Source organism: Colobus angolensis, unplaced genomic scaffold (genome assembly GCF_000951035.1).
Source record: "Colobus angolensis palliatus isolate OR3802 unplaced genomic scaffold, Cang.pa_1.0 Scaffold89, whole genome shotgun sequence".
Taxonomy (NCBI): Eukaryota; Metazoa; Chordata; class Mammalia; order Primates; family Cercopithecidae; genus Colobus; species Colobus angolensis.
In genome coordinates, this window is record NW_012122820.1 from 3392568 (window position 1) to 3414431 (window position 21864).

The 21864-nt window shown below is 48.4% G+C and overlaps 1 protein-coding gene across 21 annotated transcripts in view; it reads left to right on the forward strand.

The window, feature by feature from the left end:
* The window catches only part of CACNA1C (calcium channel, voltage-dependent, L type, alpha 1C subunit), a 659923-nt gene that overhangs the window by 455995 nt on the left and 182064 nt on the right, over window positions 1-21864 (forward strand). For 18 of the 21 annotated variants that reach the window (XM_011931026.1, XM_011931027.1, XM_011931031.1 and 15 more), the window contains exons 8-9: window positions 11003-11106; window positions 18971-19143. In XM_011931026.1, coding sequence (XP_011786416.1) covers window positions 11003-11106; window positions 18971-19143 — 277 coding nt within the window. Of the gene's footprint in view, window positions 1-10596; window positions 10701-11002; window positions 11107-18970; window positions 19144-21864 lie in introns of all 21 variants that reach the window. The other 3 variants (XM_011931029.1, XM_011931041.1, XM_011931040.1) reach the window with 1 other exon arrangement.

Sequence of the window (21864 nt, forward strand, 5' to 3'; positions counted from 1 at the left end):
AACTGTGAAGCATTGTGGCATGTTATTCCATTTTTACTCTTTATTTCAATCTTACCTTAACATGTTAGAATAGTCCATCAGACAAATGCGTTGGCAGCATTTTTACCATTCCCAAAACATGCTGCTGGTCATGTGATGCCTGTTTAGAAATACACTTTTTAAAAAATGTTTATTTTACTTTCAGTTCTGGGATACATGTGCAGAACGTGCAGGTTTGCTACGTAGGTATACACGCAACACGGTGGTTTGTTGCACCCATCCACCCGTCATCTATTAAACCCCACATGCATTAGGTAGAGAAATAGCATTCTCGAGAGCCACCCAATCAATAGTAAATCTTCATTTACCTTAAAGTTGCCCCTTTTATTATCCAGTAGCCAACACTACTTTGCTGCGCTTCCAGCCTCTGAAGTGCCAGATTTTTGTACAGCCTACCCCACAGGCAAACCCACACTCCGTCTTTGAGCTGTCTCGATTCTGGCAAAGTCCATTATTAGGAAAAACTCCAGAAAATATATTCTTCATCGTGTCTCCAACTTCAGCATGAGAAATGACTTGCCAGAATCCAGCGTTGTCCTCCAGAATTTGGGTGAATAAAAAGCATACTGCCAGTCTTACAAATACCATCTCCTTCAGAGTTTTGCAAATAGGCAAATGTATTTGGCCATTGTGAAAACAATCTAAGAGCCTACTCAGGGAACATGTCTACAAACCAAAGCAGGGAAGAGTGAGAGGGGAGCAAATGCTTCCCGTTGAGCAGAGCTGCCAGATCAAAAGGAAATCATGCCAAGAGAGGCATCGACTTCTTCCTGAATCGGAAGGAAGAGTTTTGTAACTGTACAGAGATGTGGTGCACAGTATTCTGTCATATGATTTCTTTAAAAGCACCATGTCCTATTGATTCGAAATCCCTCTTTCTCGGTTTTTATGTGATAGTCAACATGCCAACACCCAGTGTTGCTGTGGCATGTGTCCCTCTCTCTGTAAGTGACGACTTGAAACTTGCCCGAGGACTTGGTACCCAGCAAACATTTCCTGAGTGTCCTTCCATGCCAGGGGTGCTCCTAGGCTCTGAGGATTCAGTCGTAAATAAGATCTAGTCCAGTTCAATTAGCTCAGTCTAGGAAGCCAACTAAATTCTAAACCGAATAATGGCAATATGGCTGGACCCGTGCCGCGGCAAAGCTGCTGCGTTGTGATGCTTTCAAAAAGAAGACAAAGGTCAGATCCCCTCCGCCTCAAGCTAAAGTGAAACATTGGAAAACATATTTGAGATTCATGCTCAATAAGAACTTGGTTTTGAAAAATTTGTAAGACAGAGAGAAGGAGTTGAACTTATTACACTTAGGCAAATTTATTTTGTTTAGCAAAGCAGACCAAATTCCCAAGTGGCCCTAACTGGTCCTTCTTCCTCGGGTGGGTCCCTCTGACCAGCCAAGGACAGAAACATCCTTATCCTTCTGCCAATAGGCAGTTTCTGCCTACAGGCCATAGAATAAATGATTGTGTGGGACTGTGCTTTAGGGCCTCATCCCATAAACTTCAGACCCGTGCCTTCCATGGCATCAAACTGAAGGCAAGTGGCAGTGGAAGGTGGGTGGAGGGTAGGAATAGATATGATTGCCTTTGCTGATGTATTTTTGTGTTCTTCCTTCACCACTCCCTTCTTCTCCCCCACCACAAGTCATTGATGCCCCACCAGCCAGATGTGACCCAAAGAAATACTGTCATAATGACAGCCGGAGCGGGGAAGCAGAAGCAGCCACAACTGCAACCACCAATTTTCAGCAGCTGTGTTGTGCCTTCTCCCCTGGGGTGCGTGTGATAGAGCTCAGGCTGGGAATGGAAAACGTGTCAGAGGTGAAGAAACAATCCCAGGCTCATGGGACATGCCTCTCTCTGATTTTCCCAGCACCTTCCCACAATGGCCATGTTGTGTGTGTGTGTGCATTTGTATGTGTGTGTGTGCACCTGCATGTGTGTATACACACATGTGCACATACACACACCTAAAACTGAAACTTGGGTGTTCATGGTAGAAGCCCTGCCTAGCCCAGTGCTCCTGCTTTCAATTTCTCTAATTGCTTTGACCTTTCTATGGCTGTTTCTTCCTTCTTCCTCCCTCTCCCTCTTCCTTTCTCTCCAGTGTCCCTCCTCCTTAGCCTCTAGGCCAGTATCTCCAAAGCACAGACTCTCAAATCTCAAAATATTTTAGCATCAAACATAGAGCTTTGTCAATATAAAAATACCCAAACCTCCCTCAGAGCCATTGAATTAGAAGCTGTAAAGTCGGGGCCCCAGTCTCTGCATTTTGAAAAAGCTCTCCAGGTGATTCTGATTTCCAGGCTGCAGTTTGAAAACGCTGGAAATCTAACCTATTGAACCTCATGGTGCTGGTATGACGCTGCTGACTTTGAACCTTTCAAGGGGGATAGTTTCCACAGGGAGGTGGGGGAAGTAAGGCCTTTCACTCAGAGGAATGAATTGTCCTTCAAGCACAAAGGGCAAGTCTAAAGGACTTGAGAAGGAGCAGCCAAGATTTTCACGTGTAGTAATGCATGGAAACCCCAGAGCTCCATTCATTCTAAATCACCAAACAGCTGGCAAAGACTAAGACACTAAAGCATCAAAGAAGCGACTGGTCAGCTGCTGGATATGGCCTGAGATAGAAGGGACCAGGGAAGGCACCTAGCAGATGGCAGCACTTGCTTCCTGTTGTAGAAAGAGTCTCTTTCTCTTTTCCTCTCACATCCGTGATTGCATTCCATTGTACGATTTTGAAGAGTGGACTAAAAAAAAAAATCAGACTTGGTCAAGTAATACTTGAACATTACTTCAGCTGTGAAAGCCTTTGGCCATGCATTGCGCTGAGGCTCCAACAAGCCGAGCAATTTGCTGAAAACATTTCTTCTACCTACTCTCCTGTTTGAGGAGTGTTCAGATGACAGAGTAAGGAAGGGTGGACACCGGGGATTTGGAAACTAAACAAAACTTGGGTTTGGGGTGCAGTTTCCTTAGGAAATTATTTCTTCAGTCAGTCAAAGATTCATCCTTTACTCACAGAATGTCCAAGCTTCTTAAAAACAGATGGGCAGGTGTGGGGAATGTGACCAGATAAAAAGCACTGGCCTTCCTCAGAAGCAGTGAAGCACCAAGGAGGGAAGAACCTAATTGTATAACGTTACCATTGGTTTCCATTCTTAGTTTCACATGTTTTCTTTTTTTCAAAAATCTAAACATCCCTAGCCTTTTGCACATCATTCAAGGCTGCTTGTCTCCCATGGTCTACGCATGTGCCATCTCAAAGATGCAAGAGGCTGCTGGGTCAACCTCCTTTGCAGAATCTTTTCTATAGGATTCGTAGGCATACTCTGAGAATTCCGGTTGGTCTGAAACTCTGAGCATGACCTCTTACACACTGTGGGCAATCACAATCAGGTAACAGAAACATCCATCAATTAAACATCTTTTCAGTGCTGACTTTGTGTTCAGCACTTGAAATGAGCCCCCTGCTCATGGGAAACAGAATGACATGGCGGATGATCTGGGGTTTGGGACACACGCAGAAGGTTGCAGGTGAGAACTCTAGGAGGGGGGCAGCAGCTAGACTAGGCGTCACACCAGAGGACGTGTTTCTAGTTCTTCAGGAATCTCAATGCCTGAGTAATTCATCAGGAGCATTCTGTTGACTTCTGTCCACCCCATGCCCTTCTGGGATCCCCAAGAACGTGGCACGCTGTGAACCACAGTAAAGAGCCTCTGACCCACGACATCCTGGGTTCATGCCCCTTCCCATCCTGTTGGGGCCACCCTCTTCCTGACGCCGCCAATTGCCCCCTGCATTAGTTTCTCCGTGATCAGTTCTTCAACTGATGTTTTTTCGCAAGTTAAAAATTAAACTTAAAAATAAGGGTGTGGCCGGGCGCGGTGGCTCAAGCTTGTAATCCCAGCACTTTGGGAGGCCGAGACAGGCGGATCACGAGGTCAGGAGATCGAGACCATCCTGGCTAACACAGTGAAACCCCGTCTCTACCAAAAATACAAAAAACTAGCCGGGCGAGGTGGCGGGCGCTTGTAGTCCCAGCTACTCGGGAGGCTGAGGCAGGAGAATGGCGGGAACCCAGGAGGCAGAGCTTGCAGTGAGCTGAGATCCGGCCACTGCACTCCAGCCCGGGTGACAGAGCGAGACTCCGTCTCAAAAATAAATAAATAAATAATAAATAAATAAATAAATAAATAAGGGTGTAAGAAAATACCTAATGAGAAATCATATAAAAGAAAGATTTTTTTTTAGAGTCACAAATAGTGTGTTCTGTAGTACCTGGGATTTGTTTTGGTTCAGCCAACAGGAGATCCTTGGAACAAAAATCTAATCAGTTAACTTTTCATAAGTCACTTGTCAACTCCACCCTTCATCTTGCCATCCCACTACGTGTCTGGATGTGCGGAGAACGTATTTCTACTAAATTCATACACACACACACACACACACACACGACAGCTATCAGTCTCTGGTCTTGGTGCTGCTGAAATATCCCTTGTTTATGACAAAGACCTTTTGCATCCAAGCAGGTTGAATTTGGGTGTTTTACCCCATTTTTGTCTACTCCATCTTCACAAAGCCACCTCTGTCACTACAGAATGTAGAATTGCTGAAGGTATCATAAAAGGTAGAGCTGAATTCTATGATGACCTAAGAGTCATTCTAAGTGAGGAGCTGAGAAACCCTCAAGTAACCCAGAAACCGTGTCCACGGCTCTTTCTCAGGATTTGGAGTAGAGACCATGTTAGGACCTCTGTGGTCCCTGCCTGTTCACCTGCCTCTGGGCTACCCCCAGAGGGCACCTGTTGCCTGAGATGGAGAATCCCTGATCTAAACAGTAAACTGGCTGTTCAGAAGCATATCAAGGAAGAGAGTCAGCATCTCTCAAAGCCATTCTTTAATTACTGGGTTTCATTTTATTTATTTTGCTGGCATTACGTGAGTCCTTATGATTCTGTGATTTAATTTAGCAAACATTTATTGAGCATTTACTGTTTCCTGGATGAGGGATGTGGGAGCACAGAGAAGAATAAGGCCTGCCCAGGCAGTTCAGGTCTAACTAAAGAGGTGCAGGACATGCGGAGGAACTTAACCGAGTTGTGCGAGGCAGTACCCCTCTGTGAGAGCAGGATAGCCCTGAGGGGCACAGAGCACTCCAGGACCAAGTGGGGCTTTGCTGGACCAGGAGAGAAGGCTCTTCTGCCTGGGAAAAGCAAGCTTTGTCTCAGCAGGGAGGCTGCAGAGACCTGGATTTTAGGTTCTCTCAACATCACTATGGCAGTGAGCCAGTTGTCCCCTGCACAGGTCTTCAAACCGGGGCCAACTACTGTCTACAACGGCTCCCAACCTCCCACATGATGTCAGCACCTGAGTCCATCTGAGTCCAGGCAGTTTTAAATACGTGGAGGAGCTTATTTTTTTGGCTTGCCTTAGTGCTAGGAGCTTGTTTTCTTCCCCCATGGAAACTAAGCGTTTCCCTGGGCTCTGAGGCACTCCTGGGTTTTCAGCACACAATAAGCAGGTGCAGGGGTGGGGAGGAGCCAGGCGAAGCTTGTTCCACAACTTCCTGCTCACTCAGTGCTCCATGAGGTAGCTGCCCGTGTCCCAGCAAGCAAGGTGACATAGGTTATGAAAGCCACAGGTTGATGGAGCTGTTGCCCTGAGCTGACTGGTGTTCACTGGCAGCAGCAGATCCTGTCCCCCAGTGACGCTCAGTGTAAAGCACCTTGGCTTTCAGAGATTTCCACCTCCTGCCTTTCCATGGCAGGTGTCAGCCTCTCTCTCGACATTTGCTGAAACGATTCAGTTTTTTTGGATCCACAGTGCCTGTGCCAAGAACCTTACTGGAAAGGTACACACAGCTTGAGAACCCGTGGAGGTCTGCTAGGCGGGAGAGTGGCCTTGAGGAGACGGGCTAGGGAAGCTCATTCCCCTATTTGTCTTTTTGGGGAAAGAGAAAAAGCGAACTTGAGGGTTTAAATCTGGGGCTCCCTTCAAAGAATTAGATGCTGGTTTCCGAAGGGTCTGTGGTCGTTTTCATTCAATGCCCCTCCCTTTGTAGTGAGGCTGTTTCGGCCAAGGCAGGGGCCATCCTGCCAGTACTTGGGCCTGGAGGCACTCGAGGCTACAGACAATGAACTGACTTTCCTTTGGAAAGTCAGGAGACCCGAGGAACATGGCTTAATGGCTCTAGAAGACCTATCCTTTATTTCACCTCTAAATAAGGGTGTCAGCAATCTGGGTCATTTTTTTTTTTAATCTGACTTTATTCTTTGTCTTGTTAATAGCTCCACTTCAGCTGCTTTAGGTCATCAATCTCATGACTCCAGGCATCGCCCTACTTCAGAGCCACCCAGCTTTGTGTGCTCTCTACTCAGCCAGCCCCCCAAAGTAGGTGGCCCAGAATAAAGAGGAGAAAGTAAAAGGGAAACAAAAGGAGAACTTTCCTTTCAGACCAGAGCCAGGCAGGTCAGAGAATCACCTTCTGTGGTGGCCGAGCATTGCTCACCCAGGCGGTGGGGTTCTGAGGACCACACTGGCCTCATCCACCTCCATGTCTCGTCTGTCCTCCTGCCTCCTGCCTTCGGCTGCTGTTCCCCATCTCGAAGCTCTAAAAAACCAGCCCACAGCCCAGGAGGGACCAAAGCAGAAGTGTGGGATGGCAAGGGGGACACATGGGTTTCCTCTTATGGCCCTGGCTGGCTGTGGGGCCATGACCTTGAGGTCTGTAGCCCCCCGCTTTGAAGTCCTTCCTATGCTGGAAGCCTCTCACCTTGTGTGTGGCACAGAGGAAAGGATTCCCAGACTAAGCTCGGGCCCTAGGAAATCTCCAAGGCTCGTGGGTTTGTGTGGCCTCCAAGGCTGCATTTTCGTGAGGTTAAATGTTCACAAAATGTAAGGGGTGTGAGGAACCAGTGAGGAAAGATTTCATTCTGAGGAAGTTGCCTGGGCGCCATCAAGCCCAACTCCCACTTGCCATCTGCCCAGGCTCCGGAGGCAGCTTTGGGAGGGGAACCGTGGTGAGCACGCCGTGGCCTCCTAGAACTGGCTGCTCCCACGTGTCCTGAAGAAGGTGGGGTCTGTTATCCAGAGAGGAGCAAGGGGAGCTTGCCAAGAACAGACCTCCTCTGCCACTTCCAATCCCCTGAAGCACAGCTGAGGAAAGCTCCTCTGGGAACGAACAGAACAGGCCAGTCGTTTGGAGTGCGTCCGTACCACGGGGTCCTGCACGGGCTTCAGGGTGCCAGTGTGCCCTCGAGGCTGTCTGCAGGCTGCTGTGTGTGTGCAGTGTACATTACTTCTGGTGGGAGTCCATAGTTCTTAAGAGCTTTTCCTGACCACCCCACCCTTTCAAAAAAGTAAAGCAGTAGTCATTTAGAGGAAAAGAATGGGACTGCTCTGACCCTCCTTAGCAAGAGTTACTCTGAGAGGAAAAGCTACAAGGACACCCGCAGGCTCCCCATGACCTTGGTTCCAGGTTTCCCTCTTCCTCAGCAGGTGCCTGGGACTCCCATTCCAGGGCTGTCTCAACCCCATTGCTCTCGCTGTAACAGAGCCCAATTCACAACAGAACCCTTACACAGGGAGGTGCTCAGTAAATACTTGTTGAACAAATGTGGACTCTGATGTAACCGCTGCTAAGAATAATCAAAGAATGACCTCACAGTTCCCATGGTCAAATGGGACCTGCAGCCCACAGCCCATCATGGCCAGCAAGGCTGTCGGGGTGGTCTGTGGTCAGGCAGCTGTTGGGGCTCTCCTGCCTTTCTCTCCCTAATCTCGTGTCACCAGTCCCACCCCATCCTGTATCGGCTCGGGTTTGTTTTTCTTCTGGTGATTAAGTCTGGCGTGGTTTCCTTTGCGCTCTTGGTTCAGACAGTTACCTTCTGGCTAAAGGAAAGCTCCCAGGCTCCCTGGGATGGGGACAGGGTCTGATACACAAGGACCTTTCACCCTGCCTCTCCTAACAGCTGCTGTTTTGCTGGATATTTTAGTAGTTCAGCCACTGGGAGAATCCTCCATCCCGCAGCCGGGATGGCTTTACAGCCATAGGCTCTGTTTTTAACAATTGCCAACTTCTGCAAACCTCCGTTGCTATCACAGGACCACATGGACTCTGGGGCTTCCTTCCTGCCCTTTATCTCCATTGCCTTCAGTGGCTGTGCAGTGCAAGGTTGACACAGGCCTGCTGAGCCCGGCCCTTGCCCCGCTCAGCCTCACGCAGCCGCTCTCCCACTGGTGGAAGCCTTCTGGGACCCTGTGCGCTTCCTCCTGCAGTTGCAGCTGCCAGCCTGCACTGTAGCTGCCTGGTCATTTCCTGTCTCCCCTCCAGCAAGGATTTTGTGTTTCCAGCACAGTGCCTAGCACATATCAAGTTCACTCATTCACTCAAAGAACATTAGCTGAGGACCTACCATGTGCAAGGCACCCTTGTAGGCACCTGGGGTATACCTGTGAACAAAGCAGGCCAAAACCACCTGTCCTCAGGGAGCTCACATTCTAGCATGGAAGACAAGCAGCAAATAATAAACGTAATAAATAGGTAATGATACCAAGTGGGAAGCGCTCTGGGAAAGCAGACCGGACGCGGGAACATGAGCACGCTCAGTAAACCCACGTTCGATTGAACTTCGCAACGGCACGGCCAAGTGGGCACATGCTGGGAATCTTCTCTCCCCGTGAACACGGGGGTCCCTCAGATGGAGACCCCCAGACAACGATGCTTGCACTATGCACAATGACTACACTGGGTGAATTTTCCTAACCAAAATTTAGTCATATCAGATACATATGAATGGATCCGTAGAGAACATATTGGGATGTCACACTTCATACCAGTCAGACTAGCTAGGTACTTCTCAGTCTTCTATTCCCTGCATGCAGAGAACATGTTTATCCAGGCGTACTTAGGCAAATGCAAGTGGCTGCTGAAGCTGCAAAGCCCAAGGGCTGAGGGTATTGGTATCCCACCTGTCTGAACTCCTTTGAGGCCCCTGGGTGGAAATCGTGGGGTGGTTATCTAACTTGAGCACACCCTAGAATCACCTGGGGAGGTTAATGTGCAGCCTGTGGGCCACTCTGAGATCTTGGGGCCGTGGGGCAGGAATCTGCTGTGTTAATAACTCTCCCAGATGTTTCTAATGCTGGTGGTCCTCAGAGCACACTTTGAGGAACACTGCTATGAAACCTTGCGGAGGTACATGACGAGCCACAACACTTGTGTTGTTGCATGTGAAGTTAGGAGCTATAGAGAGAACAGTGTGATCAGTGGTGCTCAGGCGTGCATCAGAATCACCTGCAGGGCCTGTCAAAATGCGGGTTGCTGGGCCTCCCCCACAGTGTCAGGGAGAGGTCTAGGTATGTGCATTTCTGAACAGGTTCCCAGATGACGCTGAAGCCGTTCATCCGTGGGCTACACTTTGAGATCCATTGATGTGAATCATTCAGGATGCCTGTGTGCCTCGGAAGTTTGGGTTTCTATGAGCTAATCACAAGGACAAAGGGGTTCATTTTTAGGAAGCCAGAACTTAACTCTATTTAGTCATAAAGCATCAGAGGAGAGAGATTTGAGAAACGAAATCAGAATAAATTTCCTCTGATGGAAGCATAGCTCTGCAATTTATCTGCACGTCCACCCTCCAGCCAATGGTGAGCTAATAAATGTTTAAGCATCTCTTCTTAGAGACAGCAGGTACAGGGGTCTGATTTATTGTTTGCCTATCTCTGTGGTGTAAATACTCCCACCATGGTCAGTTTCAAGCCACTAGTGTGGTCGCTGAACGCGGAGCTGGGAAGAGATGTGCACGGTGAGCTCCCCACAGCCCCCAGGAGCCAGCTCCAGCACACCACTGCCTCCAGCTGCCGTAGGGGTCTGTGACCTTTCAGGGCGTTAGTTACAGTCGGTTCCCACATGAAGGACCATGTCCATCTAAGCTGTGGTTGCAGTCACAGGACCTTTCTCTGAATACATAAACCAAAATGATTGCCTCTCCCAGCCGGTGGCTCACAGTATGTGTGAAGCACTGGGGTTTAGCCTCCAACTTCTGGGCTTGGCCCATGGTCCAGGTGGCAAGACCTTGAGGAAGGTCGTCTTTCCTCACACCTCCTCTGAGGTTTCAGTTCTCCAGGCCTGTCCATTGAGGAGCTGACGCACTTCATACACCAAAGTCAGGGGCCTCCAGGGGCCACGAAAGGCTTAATGTCCACGCAAACCCAAGTGAGCTAAAACCAGCTGAAGAAGTTAATTTTTGCGGTGACCCATTTTCTCAGACAAGTGAATAGAAAACATGGGAGAAATGTTTCTTTTTCAGAAAATAAAACCACAGAGAGAGAGAGTGATTCCTCTTGAGGCAGAGCCGGCCGAGGTCCCCTTCGGTCACAGGAGGTCCTCTGAACATGGGTGATGCCCGGGTAACGTGGGTATCCCGGGGCACATGAACAAAGCCCACATTCAGCCCCGTCTGTCTCCTCCCGATCTGCTCACACCTGCTGCCTGCCTCTTTGCTGTAACCCAATTCTGCTGCTTCTTTCCTAACTTTCCTTCGTCTTTCCAGATGCAGGACGCTATGGGCTATGAGTTACCCTGGGTGTATTTTGTCAGTCTGGTCATCTTTGGATCCTTTTTCGTTCTAAATCTGGTTCTCGGTGTGTTGAGCGGGTAAGCTGACCGTTTCTATGTCCTCTCCACAACGCAGCCGAGCAAGGTCTCAGGTTCCACTCCATACATGCCTGGGGTCCTCAGGGACAGGACCCTGACAGGCCCAGGAAAACCACAACAAAGTCTCCGTTCAACCACAAATTCTGACCCATTGGCCAGGCAGGCTGTTTGGCCTCTGATTTGCACCTAGAGGGTCCCCGGGTCCCGGCGCTGCGTGGGTCAGTGTCCCAGGAGCCGGGGACCGGCACTGGCCGTGCTCGGTTGCTGCGTGTGCCTCACTAACTATCATTCCGTTCTTCCAGGTCAATGATGCCGTAGGAAGGGACTGGCCCTGGATCTATTTTGTTACGCTAATCATCATAGGGTCATTTTTTGTACTTAACTTGGTTCTCGGTGTGCTTAGCGGGTAAGCAGGACCAAGGAAAAAGGTCTTGATTTTTCCATTTGTTTTTATTTATTCTTTCTGCTATTCCTGGCTGTGTTTTTCTTCTGGCTCTGATGAACCTGGGATAAGGGGTCACCACAGGAGCCTTGAAGTGGATGTCCTTGTCCTGGCTGGGTAAAGGGTCAGATGTGCCACTGGTCTCGGTGGTGGACAATGGAGGAGAGCTGGCTTCACCACAAAAACTGGGTCCAGCCAGCACCTCCCAGCCTCAGGTAGCTGTCCAGGCAGGCGGGGCCCTTCTCCTTGTGCTTTCATGGCCTCTGGTGAACAGGCCTGGGTAAGAAGAGACTGGTTTAAAACATAAACAAAGACAGACTCAAAATCTAATTCTCTTCCGTTTTAATTCATAGACTGAGCAGTCTGTCTCTGACTTTCCTTTTCTGAACGGAAAGGAACCTTAACTGTTTGAAGCCATAGATTATTTAAGAATAGAAGAGATAGGGTACACTTTCCTCTAACTTTATCTAGTCGGCTGCAAGTATCACGTCTACCTAATTTCAGCCCTTGCTCAGATGAAATTTGGAGTGGTAGAAGTAGCTGGGCATGGTGGTGCACACCTGTAGTCCCAGCTACTCAGAAGGCTGAGGCAGGGGGATCACTTGAGCCCAGGTGTTCAAGGCTGTGGTGAGCTATGATCACTGCAACCTGGGCAACATAGCGAGAGCCCATGGTAGAAGTAGCATGTGGTTGGAAGGTCAAGGAACTTTTCATCATGGAAACGCATGAGATATTTCCTCAGCCCACTTTCTTCTTCAGAAGTCCACACCAGCCATGCCAAGGCCTAACACCTAAATGCTCCTGGTGACCGGCTCATGGGTGACCACTGTGCTGCCTTTGCCACTTGGGGGAGGGGGTTAATCTACTTCTACTCTGCTTGAGACTGTCAGCTGCTTTGCAGAGTCTTTCCTAAATATCTAGAGAGGTTAATGCTGGGAGAAATTTAGGTATAAAGAGAAAGATTGCTCCCCACATTTCCTCAGTACATAAGCTGGGAACAGCTACTCCCAGCTCCTACAGCTGCCCTAATGCAGTGCAGAGCAGTGGGCTTGGCCTTCAGAGCTGCGTAGAGGAAACAGTCTCCTTCCAGCCCTTCCGCCTCCCATGGAGAATGGCCCGATAGAGACCTTGATGACAAAATGCCTTTTTCCAAGGTGAGGCCACACGGGAGACTAGTGCCTTCCATCAGGGATATCAGTGATGAGCAGAACAACGTAAGTCTCTGATTCATTGCCTGGAAGGTAGAGAGGTTTTCAGTTTCATGTTCAAACACAAGAAAATGCCCCTGTGTTTATTTGTGAATCTCCAAGGAAAGGATGGAAAAAATCAACCTCATCACCCTGAATCAAAGCAGAAATTGAGGCATCCCAGCTCTGCCCTGGCTGGGTGCATCATGTTGGGTGGTTTCACCTTTTTAAATCTTAGATTCCCCATCTGAAAAAGGGAAGATGATAATTCCGGTGCATAAGTGGCTGTGATGATAGGATAAGATCATTTTCAGAATACTTAACACAGTGGTGTGTAGTAAGGGCCCAATAATGGTGCTATCATTACAATGATTATTATTTACTGGGTGCCTGTTATAACTGGAATTACAGAATCATCAAATGTTAGAAATGCTCCGGCCTTTCCTCGTAAAGATGAGGAACGTGAGCCCAGAGATGATAAGCGACTTGTACAACGTCACTTCCCTGGTAAGCCGCAGAACCAGAGCCAGCACTCAGGCACCGCCTCCCATGAGATCTACGATGAATGAGCTTGAACTGCAACACAAACCACAGCTCAAGACTTTTAAGTGAATGTAACTCCACTTTCTTCCCCTGGAGATTGGGAACCAAATCTGAGCAAGTAACCCCCTGCCAAGAGCCTGAAGTGGAGAGTGAGGGCTGGACTCTGAGGGTCCTCCCTGAGCAGAGCGTCTGTTCACAGTCACTCTTGGCCCCCCAGAGGAGTCATCTTCCTGGTGGAATCAAAGCAGTGACGTCAAGTGACAGAAGCTGCTGATGTTGGAGAAAAGGCCACTTTGAAGGCCGTATCTTGGCTGACTCAGCCTAAATGTGCTAGAGTGTATTCAGACACCTCACCCCAAACCTGGAGCTTAGTAATACTCAAAAATGTTCGTTGACTCAGAACAAGAACATTAAGGCTATTTGACCTCTGAACTTAGGAGTCTTTGAGTCTATACGCTGGTCTTTCCTGGAGACCTTCCCCAACCTTTCTTTCCTGACCCATTCTGAGAGCTGCCATCTGCTCCTTGCAGCTCTGGAATCACTGATAGAACATCTGCCAAGGCTTCCTTGGCCAAGGGTCTGCTCTGAAGAGCAAAGAGGTGTGTGTGGGTGAGCACCTCCCCTTTCTGGTTTAAGGAGGCCTCTCCTCATGTGTCAAGGGCTGGCCACTCTGAATTGGTTCCCCCCCGCCCCATGCAGTGTCAAAGCTGGAATCAGGCTTCTGTTGGCTGACCACTCAGAGGCAATGGTTTCCAGTCAGTCTTGATTAGCCAGGACCGTAGAATAGTCACCCACTTACTGGGTGCAGATGTAGTCGACCATGCAGTCAAACGCCCACTTATTCATCAGACTTCTGATGAAGCTACACTTCCAGAAGCATTCAAAAAGGTCTCACAGCTCCATGAAATTGACTGTCACAGTGACAGCATTAACAGTCCCTAGGATTCTCTGTGTCAGGCTCTGTGGTCGGCACTTTTGCTAGATTCACTCGGTTAATGCCCATGACAACTCAGTGAGCTGGGGTTATTCCTCTGTCCATTCTACAGAGAAGGAAAGTGAGGCTTAGCGGCCGAAACGACCTCAATTCCAGCAAGGGACAAATACAAGATGCAGAGCGGAGCCCAAGCAATGTGAATCCATGGCCTCTATTCCTGACCTCTGTGGTGTACGCTCCCCAAATCCATGGGACGAGTTCATCCCATGCTTTTAAATGGCAGGCGAGAAGTGGAGAGGGGAAGAGCAGAAGCTGCAGTAGGAAGGGTGAGAGGATGGAGCGGGCAGGCACAGAAGCAATCAGCACAGGCTGCGGGAAACAGCCAGCAGGCACACAGAATCCCAGCAGGAAGCTGCAAAGGCAACCACCCAGAGGCCTGCAGCAGGGCAGGGCTGTTTAGCAGAGGGGCCGGCAGCCCTGCAGATCTTCATGGCCCTTGAAGGAGAGCGAAGCCACTAACTGAATAGCACTGCAGTCTTGGCGCCTTCTGGGACTGGGAGGAGTATGAAACCCTACATTCCAACAATTAAGGATAATATGGTTTTATAGCCCAGCACAGTAACTCATCCTCATAAATTATGTCCTTCAGTCACTAAGGAAAGATTGAATGGTGCTTGGTGTGTTCTGCCCGTGAAGGTAGAGAAGATGACTCCATAAAGCTTCCATTTAAAGTGTGGAAATTCAGGGCTGTGCATGGCGGCTCATGTCTATAATCCCAGCATTGGGAGGCTGAGGCAAGAGAATCATGTGAAGCTAGGAGTTTGAGAACATCCTGGGCAACATAGTGAGACCTCTTCTCTAAAAACAAAATTTTTTTTTAATTAGCTGGGCGTGGTGGCAGCACCTATAATCCCAGGTATTCGGGAGGCTGAGGCGGGAGGATCACTTGAGTCCAGGAGTTTGAGGCTGCCATGAGCCATAGTCGTGCCACTGCACTCCAGCCTGGGTGACAGAGCGAGACCCTGTCTCTAAAAGTAAAAAAAAAAAAAAATTAATGGAAATTCAAAGACTTTGGCCCTGAGAGGGTTAGACCTCTTCTATCTGGAGCATGCACATATCCAGAACACCTATTTCTGATGAGGCCAGATAGAGTCAATATAAAGAATAGATATTAAAGGATTTTTTCTAAATACTTCATTATCTGATGGTCCTCACGTTAACCCTATGCAAGACATAGGGCTGGTGCTTGTATAGTTAATAATCAGATTATGATTACCTCCCCTCAGAAAGCTCAATCTCCAGCCGACTAGAATAAAGTCTACAACAGTGACGATGAGATGCTTGAAACTGCCCTTGAAGCTGTAATGAGGTGGAAGCCTCTGGACTCTGGACTCTGGTTACTTCTTGTTTTTAAGCGACTGCAAACAGAGCGCTTGGGAAGTGCGCCTCCAGTTGGCAAAAGACCCATGATTTCTTACATAAGTAGTCATCCCATCCCTTTTCCCACTGGGAGTTGGGCGTGTCTTGTCCCCAAAAAGCAGAGAACCCCTGGAGGTAGGCATTTTCCAGCCAGGAAGTACCGCTGGACCATGGCCCCACAGTTAAGACACAGCATCTGGGACCAGAAGAAAGCAATGAAACGGCAGGACACACGGGCCTCGTGGGTGGGAGCAGGAGAGACGGCCCAGCGTACACAGTCAGCGCCCCTTATTCATGACGGTTACGTTCCATGAAGTCACCACGAACATGAAGCAGTGAACACCGAGACATTAGTTCTGGGGAACTACAGGGTTATTTCCTGTGAGCCTCTGCCCACATTTTGTCAACCAATCAATACATAACCTTGTTTTAAGTGTGTTTCTATTCAAAGACGCTTTAATATATACGATTGATTCATTAACATTAAACTCGTGGCCACCAGCAGTGTAACTCACGCCTGCGTGAAGCTTACGTAATGCACATGTTTTCTCTGTGCAGCACGTCATAGCCCTCCTGTGCATAGTGACACTGGACGGCACTTCAGCATTATGCTTGGGGCCATTTTAAACAGCAAAATCACCAACAAAAAGCACAAAAATGAGACAACATGGCACTAAGTGGACAGTGAAAAGGACACCTCATAGTATGAGGGCTGAATTGGGAAGGCAGAATTCTGCATGCCCCCTTGTTTGGCCTCAGTGGGAACACATAGAGTTTTTGTCATCTGCACATGTCCACAGGTGACTAAAAGTGCTACAAGTATTGATTCTGGAGTTACAAACAAATTTTAGTGAGTAGACACATTTGTAGATGTGGGATCCACAAATAAGGAGCCTGGGTGGTATCGATGATGGAAGGGCCTAGCACGCCTCGGGCTGTTGGTTGAATTCCACACACACTGCCCCGTGCATACTTTACACTGCTGAGCCCTGGCCCCCGGCTCTCCACACCACCCCTCGTTTTTCATGTTGGCCATTGCTGGCGAAGATGCAGTCCTGTCTCGTGACGAATCCCACAGCAGTGACTGATTGTCTTGTCGGCTCTAGTCCTTGGGCCTGGTACAGCCTGTCGGGCTGGAGCTCCATGTCTTCATTAGCTCAGTCCCCAGAGCAGGAACATGGCTGGCATCCAGGTAAGGAGATAAAGAGAACCAGGCACTGCCACCAGCAGATCCTTTACTCTGTGGGGACTGCCGAGGGAAACCTTGGCTCACCTTCCATCCAGCCTCAAGCCTGGCTGTGCCTCACATTCCATGGGATGCAGCCATGCTCCAGATCTGACTAAAGCCCTTCTCCATCCCTCTCACACTCCCAAAACACATCCTTCCTCTATGAGGAAAATTATCTTCAAGCCAGGCAGAATCAGCAGCATACCTCACGTTCTGTTTCTCCCCCTGGATGTTTATTTTAGATCCCCAAAGGCCTTGGGGTATAGATGGTGAGCTTCACTCCATAGGTCTGATGCTGTAAAACAGGATTGGGCCAATTGTCCCTACTCCAGTTGAGTCCCAGTCCTCTTCTCCCAACTCCAAAAGAAGGATGGATAGGTGTTTTGTAACCAGAACTTGAACCCTCTGCAAAGTCACTCAAAAGAGCCGAAGTGAGCCCTTACAAAGGGCTGTGAAGCTCAGCCCCTTGCAACTCCAGACCCGCCCCAGAGGAGTGCAAATGGAGGTAGAAAGACAGTCAAGAGAGGAGGCCTTGAAACACAGTTTTTGGAGTTGATTTGCATAGGGAGAAAAATGCTATATGAGGTTACTGTCTCCAGGAGCAAGACTAAGGCCCCAGAGGCTTAACCAGGTACAGGGGATAAAAGGTTAGGAGAGGGGATGGCATCTCTCTATGATCATCCCCAACAGGAAAGGAGCAAAGATTCCCTCTCCATTGTGAGCTGTCAATCTGTCCGCTTTTCCCCAGCATAAAACTCCTTGGGAAGAAAATGAAGGTACCCGCTGGTTGGCAGGAAGCCCAAGAAGCAGTAAGTTCAATCCAATTAGAATTGGAGTCAATCAAATTTAAGAGGAAAATTCAATCCAAACCAGAGCATCATTAAGGCAGCAGTTGAAGAGAACTGGTTAGCTTGAGAGAGCCACATTCTCCCAATTAAAAAGTTCCCTAGGCCCCACCCCAGCCCCAACTCCATCTCACCGTAAAGACGGTGCATGCTGAAATCAGTGCGCTCCCAAGTGGCACAGGCCAAATGTAAGCACTAGGCAGTGCAGGTAATGATGGAGCTGCCCCACAGGACAGTAGACTCAGGAGTAGAGCCCTTTGCCCTCTTACGGTTTGTGGTGCCGTCCCTCCTTCCATGGTGCCTTTCCTAGAGTGTGGCTTGAGCAAAAAATTCTCCAAGGTGCCTCCAGCAGCCTCTTGCCCTGAACTAGGCCTTCACTGGTGAGAGAGGAAGACACCATGGCTCCAAGAATTAACCAAGATGTCCTGTGCGTGCACACACACACACACACACACAAATACACACATCCACACACCACCAAGGGCCTCATTCCCCAAAGACTGCACATCAAAACCAAAAATACTCATACCTATTTTGCAAGAAAAGGCACAGACTTGCTTTGAGGGTTGAGAATTTGCTGTGTTGATGATTGCCTTCTGCTGCCAGGCTCCTCCTTGCTCAGAAAGTGAATTCGAAGTCAGAGAGAAAATTAGGACAGAATCATAGAAAAGAAATAGTTATTGTGTCAGAAATTTTTCAATAGGCCCTTCTTCCAGCAAATCCCACTCCAGTTTCAACGTCTATTCATTATTACTTTAAACCAAATGCATTGTTTAACTTTTATATCATCTTGATTTTAGGTATTTTTCTATTCTGATTGGATTTCTTTAAACCAAAAGGGCAGCCCCCAGGACATTTTCTTGTGTTTGAAACCTTCATTTGTCTCCATGTAGGAGAGACCCTTCTCTAGATTCGAAAAAAAATCCTTCCAGGAATGCTGAGTGGCAGGTTGAGCTCATCATAAGAATAGAGATTGAGGACATTAAATCTCCTGGGTCCCAAATCAGTGGTATACTGGTAAATATTTAACAGTAGGCTATCTGGGGGGAAAGTCCTGGTTTTCAGCATTTGCCAGTTACTGTGGTGTAAATATTCCCACTGTGGCCGATCTCAAGCTACCAGTGAGGCATCCCTGAAGCCAGGGTTGGGAAGAGACATGAATGATTGGCTCTCAGGACCTGGTGCGAGTGAGTGGGCTTTGGCACACTGCTGGTCTAACACCTTGTGTCACCTGGAGATCCTTGGGAGGATTTTAAACTGCCACTTGATACCACGTGGGATGGAAATGCATGTTCTGGAATGGTGGTGGAGGTTTTTAGTTACTGCTTGGAACGGGTTTCCAGGTCTTTGGAGAACAGTTATGAAAAAGCAAAGCCTGTGATCATGATCCAGGAAAAGAGGGAGATGGACTTCATCCATCACCTTAAGCCTCTCCTGGCCTGTGTCAGGATTGTCCCCTTACTGACACTTCCCATCGAGGTGAGAGTAGACAAAACCTAGGCTGACTAGCGGAGCTGTCTGTGGAAAGTAGGGGTGTGTGGGCAGGTTTCTCCCTGCAAAGCAATTAAGACTCTTGTTTCTCCTTATCTCCGTCTCTCCTTCCATCCTTGACCCTTCTCGGTGTTCCCTCCTCTGTGCTCTCCTGCCCTGCCCCTCCTCTCACTCTCACCAGAGAGTTTTCCAAAGAGAGGGAGAAGGCCAAGGCTCGGGGAGATTTCCAGAAGCTGCGGGAGAAGCAGCAGCTAGAAGAGGATCTCAAAGGCTACCTGGACTGGATCACTCAGGCCGAAGACATCGATCCCGAGAACGAGGACGAAGGCATGGATGAGGAGAAGCCCCGAAACAGTGAGCAGCCGTCTTCTTCTGTGTTTGGGCTGGGTTCTGGGGGAGAGGAGACAACATCGGGGTCAACACAGAACTTTGACTGCCACCCTTTCTTGGCAGCCCACGGTGTGCCTTCCTGGAGCCGTACTTATCTCACTGATGGCAGTCACTTGCTACACACAGACATTGGTCACATGCGGGAAATCATAGCTGTCGATCTAGAAAACCTCATGCTCCTTTTAGAATATCTCACCTTAAAAGACAGTTGAGATTTTGCTAAGGCAGAGGCCCTTTTAAAATCAGAGATCCTTCTCCTCCAGGTTCTACCTTTTAGGGCCAGGGCACAGGTTTGTTTGAAAGGAACAACGTCTGCCAAGCAGCTGCCTGGAAAACTTTATACCTGCTCAGGTATCTTTCCCCTCTTTGCAGAAGATTTCCGGACACTGCTGAGCTTTCTCGTAGGAAAGGTAGCCAAAGGTTTTTCTCAAGGGGGTTAGCTTCAAAGACCTGGGGAAGTGCTAAGTGGGAGTGTTGGGGGAAGCCCAGAGGAATTTGGCAGAATCCAACTAGGTGATGGAAACTGACCCAAATCCCTTCCTCAGGGGTTCACGTGGCCCATTGTTGGCCAGGCTGTGGCTCACGTGACCCATTGTTGGCCAGACTGTGGCTGGGATAGAAATGAGAGTGATGGATGGCATTGACTCACAAATATGTAAAAAATGATGGATCATGAAAATTCAGGCTCTTACCAGATTAGCCCAGTGGTTCTCAACGCATGGCCCCTGACCAGCAGCATCAGCATTACCTGGAAACTTGTTAGAAATGCAAACTCTTGGGCCGCACTCCAGACCTACTGACCCAGAAACTGTGGGGATGGGGCCCAGGAATCTGTGTTTTGACAACTCCCCCAGGTGATCAAGATGCACAGTAAATTTGAGAGCCTTTGGGTTAACGCTAACCACTCTATGTATCTCATTTGGCCTCGATCTCTGGGACTCTAACCATACTCTTTCTTTCTTTTTCTGTGTGCAATTATCTTTCTCTTTCACTACACTTGTTTGAAGAGGTGCATTTCTGTCCTCTCAAGCAGCCTTACTTAAAAACAGTTTCCTAAACACTGAGCGTCTAGAGTAGTCCAGGAAGCAAACAGGTTAAAGAACCGTCCAGGGCATTTGCTGCGTGGAGTCATGCCGATAAAGGCAGGGTGCTGGAACTTCACCTGGAGCAGACAGGACGATGAGCAGAGCTGCCAGGAGCAGAAACAGGTGCAGGAAGAAGGGACGAAGACAGCCAAAGATGTTCACGGGAGCAGAATCTCTGCTCTCTCATTTCAAAGATAGATTTAATGCATCTATCAACGGCTCCCTTTCTGATAACACTGCCCAAGGAGCAAATACAAATTTAAAGCACACAAACAACAAGGGACTGGTAACAACATAATTTAGCAACCTAAGGAGGCTTTTGTGCTCTGCTAAGTGGTTTTGCAAGTTGGAATACAGGGCCTTTGATGGATTATAACAATGAGCCATGATACCACGGAGGGTCTTCCTGGAAAAATGCCTGAGAGCTTCTATTACACTGTTGATGGAACTGAGGAGCAGTTGATTAGTTTGTGGCACTGAGTGGTATGCTACATAAATAAGTTGGCCTGTGAGCCACGGAGGAGCATACCTCTAAAATGCAGGAGTTTGTATGCTGGCTCCTGGCTCCACCCTAAGTCAGAGCACTGGCCCTACCTTGTAAGGGTGATGAGCATTTCTGTAGCATGTGTTACTGAAACCTGCAATAGCCACTACATGCTTAGCAGCCAGTGGCTGTCCACTGAGATAACAGAACATAGCTATTCTGTTCTCTGCCTAAAGCAGGAGCTTCCAAGGGAGAGTGTGCTGCTTCTCCATCTAACCCATTAAATGAATAAATTTCTAGGAGGGTTCCCAGCATAGAGTATTCTTTGCAGCTGGAGCAGATCACATTGACAAGGCCCATCTACCCAACTTTCTTGACAAACTTTGAGAAGAGCGTAATGAGCTGCCTACCCCAATAGACAGTCTCGCCAAGATTTTCCTAAGCCTAGATACGGATGGCCTTAGACTCTGGAGACTGGTTTCTCTCGCCTTGCACTGCTTCCTTACGGCTGGAGGAGCCCTGGGGGTCTGTTTCTTGTCCTAGGAGGACTGGAATGGGAGCCTGGCTCCTTCGTTAGTGGAAATGCTAATTAGTGGGACAGTTCCAGGGGATGAGGCAGGGGAATGAATATTTTAAAAAGCAAGGTGTACAGAGTAAGATAGACACATGCAATGAAGTGGAACGTGAGAGAGGAATGGAGCCAGGAAGAGAATCCAAAGGACTGCGTCTGTTGGGGAAGTCCAGTTAAAAGTAGAATTGATGTGATGAAATGATTAAGGAATCGGAGGCCTAATTCACTTGCAAAAAAGGCAAGACAGTGGCTCAGAAACCATCTTCCTGTCTTGAGAAATTCGTAGATTGCCCTTTGAAACAAATACAAGGGGAGAAATCCTGCTACATTTGAAGCATGTATGTTTCAATTATCATAGTATCTTAGCCTTTGAAGCTTCTGAAAGACTGCAGTATGGTGTGTTTGCCAACTCTCTTCAGCTCAAAAGCTAAGTCATCTTTTTTTTTTTTTTTTTATACTTTAAGTTCTAGGGTACATGTGCATAATGTGCAGGTTTGTTACATATGTATACTTGTGCCATGTTGGTGTGCTGCACCTATCAACTC